Below are 6,000 nucleotides of genomic sequence, written 5' to 3' on the forward strand. Positions count from 1 at the left end.
CATTCAAAAGTTTTCTTGAACTGAATTTTATGTTAAATAACAGAATTTTCTTGAGCCAGAATGGAATGATTGGTGCACACACTTTTTTTATTTATTTTTTTTACAAAACAAGGTTTGATGTCCTGGATTATACATCTAGTTCATTTCAGTGGCAGGGCTACTAGAAGCAGGCAGGGCCTTTAGGCTCCAAAGGACAGGATTTGTAAATCTTGAAATTCTTTTGTATCGGCCGGTGCCTTGGCTTAACAGGCTAATCCTCCGCCTTGTGGTGCCGGCACACCGGGTTCTAATCCCGGTCGGGGCTCCGGATTCTATCCCAGTTGCCCCTCTTCCAGGCCAGCTCTCTGCTATGGCCCGGGAAGGCAGTGGAGGATGGCCTAAGTCCTTGGGCCCTGCACCCGCAAGGGAGACCAGGAGAAGCACCTGGCTCCTGGCTTCGGATCAGCGAGATGCGCCGGCCGCAGCGGCCATTGGAGGGTGAACCAACAGCAAAAAGGAAGACCTTTCTCTCTGTCTCTCTCTCTCTCTATCCACTCTGCCTGTCAAAAAAAAAATATATATATATATATAAAGAAATTCTTTTGTATCAATAGAAAGGAACTGTTTATGCTGATGCATAGATCTTGGTCAGTAATGAAACCACTGTTAACACAGGAAATACAACTTAAATTATACAAATTATTTTTATGGTGATTTTGGCTGCAAGATGTCCATTTCATTAAGAAATACAGATACTTTCATAATGAATTCTAAAAAAGGTAGTTCTTATTTTAGATAAACCCACACTGCAAATAGAAGTAGTTTCCTTCTACTTTCTTCTCGGAGTCAGAGTCCCAGTAACACAACAAGCAAACTGAACAATGTTACTGAATTATAATTTCAGCATAACACAATTGAGGCGAGTTCAAAACCAAGTTGCATAAAAGTTTAAAATAAATTCTAAATACGATTGAATGTAGGTGGTGAAAAGCAAGGCAAGTGTGCTTGCTATTCATGAGATGGAAGAAGACAATAGAATACATTACAATGAAAATTATTTCATAGAACTTATCTTACAAAGAAAATCAGCATACCTTTGGCAGTATTTGCTTCATATCCATATGACGTTTTGTTAAAAATATGATGATCGCCGGAGGAGGGTATTATCTTTGAATCGGAAATAGGATGGATCCCTTTAACACGTTCAGCTATTGCTTTATGTTGCTCATAGAAGCCCCGTTTCCTTGGGGAGCTCGTGCCCAGCATCGCTTCCCCATTGTGTAACACCATATTGTCCTCTCTCAGCGTATCTGCGGGTAGACGAGTCTCTGAGTTGCTCACACTCCCACCGCGCAGTTCAGTGACCTGCAATAACACTTCTTTCTGATTGGCAGCAGAGGTTTCAGGTACGGACTGAGAGTCAATGCCACACCGACCCTCTAACCTGTATTTCCCAGGAGACAAACTTGCACAGGGAACTGTTCCCATGAGTTCTACTGCTGGCTTTGTAACAGCAGCGGGATTGGGAGAGAACTGAGAGGTAGAATCATTGTGGTCAGAGTTGTCACAGTGGGATGCCAGGCTTCCACTTTTAGGAAATACGTCCGCTTCAGACACGGAATCTTCAGTCAAGGCCAAAAATTCTGAAGGTGTCTGAGCTGTGGTGAGATCAGCAGAAAGCAAAGGAGACTGTAAAGAGCTTCCTGCCTGTTCTGTGACATCCAAAGAACAAGACGGAGACGCTCTTCCTAACACAGGTTCTCTCTCCTGGAACTCCGTAATCTCCAAAGAGAATTCAGACTGCTGTACCAAAGAAACGGATTGGCTCTGTGGAACCGGCTTAGAAAATTTGTAGTGCGATGAAAAAGACTTGGGGAGCAGCTTCCTGGTTGACTGCTTAACAGAACGTCGAGTCTGTTCTTCCGTAAACCCTGAATCATCCCCTTCGCTTTTGCCAGAACTTAGACAATTTATAAAGACATTCTTATTAGCTGAGTGCTCCTTTTCTCGTTCAAAATCCTCTGTCAAAGATCTTGTTATCTTCTTATTTCGTGAACTATTAAAACCCACAGAATGTCTTCCCCTGGTTTTAATATGGTCGTCTAAACTCAGTTTCTGCATGTTGCTGTGGCCAGGTTGAGCACCATTTGAAATACTAAGGTTCTGGTTGGCAGGTTCTTGCTTAGGTTCACTCCCCTTCTTATGGTGGAAACTAATAGAAGGAGCACGGAATATGCTTCTGCGTTTACCTGTACTTCCTGAGCTTGAGTTTGTGCTGGAAGGAGAGGAACTGTGGACACCAACTGTATTGCTAGAAGAGGGTGAAGAAGGAAGAGAATCATTTCTTCTGCTAATACTCCTTCTGAATATTGGCAACCGGGAAACCAGGGTAGATCTTCTAGATCCTGAGTCCCCCATTGGGACCCCCAGGCTTGCACTGTGATATCCAACTTCGAAGTCTGAGAACAGTTAAAACAAAAAGACATTAGACTAAATTATAAATAAGATATGCTAACAACAAATCATTATTTTTAAGACATAGAGCAGCATTTGATTAATATTAAAACAATAAATATTTATACTTAAGAGAGATGTTTTGAATTGGTAAGTTTAGAACATATGCTTATTATGATCTAATAATCTGCATGGAAATTTTTGCAATAGTGCAAAAACATCAAGATTAACAAAAATAGGCTGGCGCCGTGGCTTAACAGGCTAATCCTCCACCTTGCGGCGCCGGCACACCGGGTTCTAGTCCCGGTTGGGGCGCCGGACTCTATCCTAGTTGCCCTCTTCCAGGCCAGCTCTCTGCTATGGCCTGGGAGTGCAGTGGAGGATGGCCCAAGTGCTTGGGCCCTGCACCCACAAGGGAGACCAGGAGAAGCACCTGGCTCCTGGCTTCGGATGTGCCAGCCGCAGCGGCCATTGGAGGGTGAACCAACGGCAAAAAGGAAGACCTTTCTCTCTGTCTCTCTCTCTCTCACTATCCACTCTGCCTGTCAAAAAAAAAAAAAAAAAAAGATTAACAAAAATATTTAAATTCTATTTAAGAGTGTTAGGTTTGAGGACACAAGATCATTCTTTAAGACCCAGCCTTACTATTCAGAATTGGTCCTCTAATTTGGTAAACTGCTGAATCATAACTACTGTGCTTGTTTATTTAGATGTAACAGGCATGAGACAGCCAGGATCACTGCCCTCCTGCAAACACCCTGCCAGCAGCACTGTTTTATAACACGTGACTCAGCCAGTCCCAGACACTCAACAGAACCACAGATCAGACAAGAGTAGGGCGTGAGACTAAGATCTCCAGATTCTTCTCCTTGGAGTTCGATGTGGGAAGTTAGTTAAGAGAAGAAACTACGTCACAAAGGCTATAGAATAGGGATTTAAACAAATTGAACTTCAGAAAGAACTGTGCTGCTATGTATTGAGAAGAGACTTGAATGAAAGGTAAGTGAACTGATAATCTGGAGAGAAGCAAGAATTCATACTGAGAGATTCAGAACCACAGACCAAATATGAACCTTATTAAGGTCAGTATACCCAGGGTACTGAGGATGAATGGGCAGAGGAGGAGAAGGCGGCAGCTACAGTTCATCAGCCGACACACCCAGTGCTTTCCCACTGTCTCTTTTATGCTTACAACTCCAGAAAGTAACATTATTATGAGCACTTTGCAGAAGAGCAGGAACTTGCCTAATGCTATACTCCTGCTTGCTGCCTGGGGCCCAGACACACATCCACTGAGGGATTCTCAGTTGTACAGCTACTCGTACTACTATGCTGTGGTTTTCAAGTGATTTTTACAATATACCTTGATTGGGGTTCCTATTTTTTTTTTTTTTTTGCTTTGCTTTTAAACTGCACTTAAGCCTTTAACTTCATGGTCCACTCCCCATTTGAATCACACTCTGTTTTATTTGTTGGTTTTTGAAACCAAAACTACCTAACTAAACAGTAAGAAATACTATATGAACTTATGAACCCTTCATTTTATCTTTCCCATGATATGCAAATTGATCAAGTAAATTACTGTCATTTCCTTGACGAAGTCTGTAACAAAAATGGAAAGTGCTTCAAGAATGCATCCATAAATAGTTTAAATTTTGCTCCAAATCTTGTAAAACTTGAGATTTGCATTATAATATTTTATTGATGATTTATTATAACCATTGAATTTTAATTAAATTTTAAAATTTAATTTAACTGGCAAATGATAATTGTATATATTTCCTAGATACAATGCAATGTTTTTATAAATCTTTACATTGTAGAAAAAATACACTTCCATCACCTTACACACTTATTTTTGTTGTTGTTCATGTTGTCAGAAATGACAGAATTTCTTTTTTAAGGTAGAATAATATGTTTTCCATTGTGTAAATGTGCATTTTTAAAATTAATTTAGCTGTTGATGGGCAGATGAGTTCATTTCATATCTTGGCTCTTAGGAATTCTGCTACAGAGATCTGGAAGTGCAGATATTTCTTTAACATATTGATTTCAATTCCCTTGGCTATACATATAGAAGTAAAAATGATAATTCTATTTCTAGTTCTTTAAGGAACTTCCATACTGTTTTCCATATCAGCTGTATTAATTTACATTCCCAACAGAATTTCCCTTCTCGTCCCATGAATTTGAATTTATTATCATTCTATATGTGAGCCATTCCTAAAGCATCAGTTTTCTTGTAAGTCTTTGGTTGAAGAAAATTTAAAATATAACCAGACATTTTAGCTCTTGAAATTTTACAAATTAAAATGTCTTTTTCCTCAGATGTTAGATTTTTCCAAGGTAGATACAACAAATAACACATTTTTGCATTATTTTATTCTAAATGTTTTCATTAACATCATTCTTAGCTGTGATTTTTTTCATTTATGTACAACATTTATTTTTATTCAAGTCCCATTGAAGAATTCTGCTCTAACGAGATTATCAACCATAACGACTGAGAGCAGGCAGTAAACCTATGTACTTCAAAGCATTAATGTCAAGGTATTGCCTATCATTACTAGAATGTCTTCAAAGTTTATGTATATTGAAATATTCCTTGCACACTTATTTTAATCAGCATTAAAAATAAAAGAATGACTCTGCTCTATATGTCCTTAGCAAGTATTCAAAGGCTTTAACCAAAGAAAATATCTTCAGAAAAAAAATTATGCCAATCACTGTTCTTCCTAAATGCTTAATGAAAACAATCAGACCTCCACTGGGTATAAATACTATACTTAGGACACATATATCTTTCCTAATTTCTTTAGTATAAACATGATAGATATGAAGAGACATGTACACACTAAATGGGATGACCTGGAGTAAATATAAAATCAGAGATATAACCTCTTACTCCTATTGAGAGCTTTCCAGATAAATGAGGGAAAGATAAAATATCTACAATCACTGGATCAGAATCATTCACATTCTGGGGTAGGTGTATGGCATAGTGGTTGAGATGCCCACATGCCACATGCAGTACCTGGGTTAAATACTCGCCGCAGGCTCCTGTCTCCTGCTTCCTGCTAATGCAGACTCTGGAAGGCAGCAGGTGACAGCTGAAGTAACTGAATTCCTGCCACCCAGGCAGGGGACCTGCACTGAGGTCACAGCTACCAGCTTCAGCCTGACTGCACTCCAGTTATTGGGGTGATTTCATGCATGAAACAATGCATGGGAGCTCTGTCTGTTTCTCTCGTCCTTGGCTTTTCAAATCTACTAAAAAAATAATTCAAAGAATTATCTAGCTTCCATAGATAGATTTTTCAATGCCTGAATGCTATCTACATTTCCCGATTCTACATTTCTCTGCATACTTCATTCTCCACTTACAATGACAGCAGCCATTTTGAGGTCTTTTGCAGAGCTGGGTCCATCTTTATTGTGGGATCCCTCCTCCTGTAACATCGCTTTTCACACACATCCCAGACAGCCCCTTCCGTTTAGGACCTAGTACTCCTCTTCCCAAATATCAGCCTACATGGTCAGCATCTGTTTATGAGTATGTATATGACT

General features: G+C 39.6%; 1 protein-coding gene across 1 annotated transcript in view; it reads right to left on the reverse strand.

Moving 5' to 3' along the window:
- Positions 1–2,397, reverse strand: part of CCSER1 (coiled-coil serine rich protein 1) — a 1,228,673-nt gene extending 1,226,276 nt beyond the window's left edge. The window contains exon 1 of the mRNA XM_062199158.1: positions 1,074–2,397. Within this exon, the coding sequence (XP_062055142.1) occupies positions 1,074–2,397 (1,324 nt within the window). The remainder of the gene's footprint in view (positions 1–1,073) is intronic.
- Positions 2,398–6,000: the final 3,603 nt, after the last annotated feature.

Source organism: Lepus europaeus, chromosome 8 (genome assembly GCF_033115175.1).
Source record: "Lepus europaeus isolate LE1 chromosome 8, mLepTim1.pri, whole genome shotgun sequence".
NCBI classification, from domain to species: Eukaryota; Metazoa; Chordata; class Mammalia; order Lagomorpha; family Leporidae; genus Lepus; species Lepus europaeus.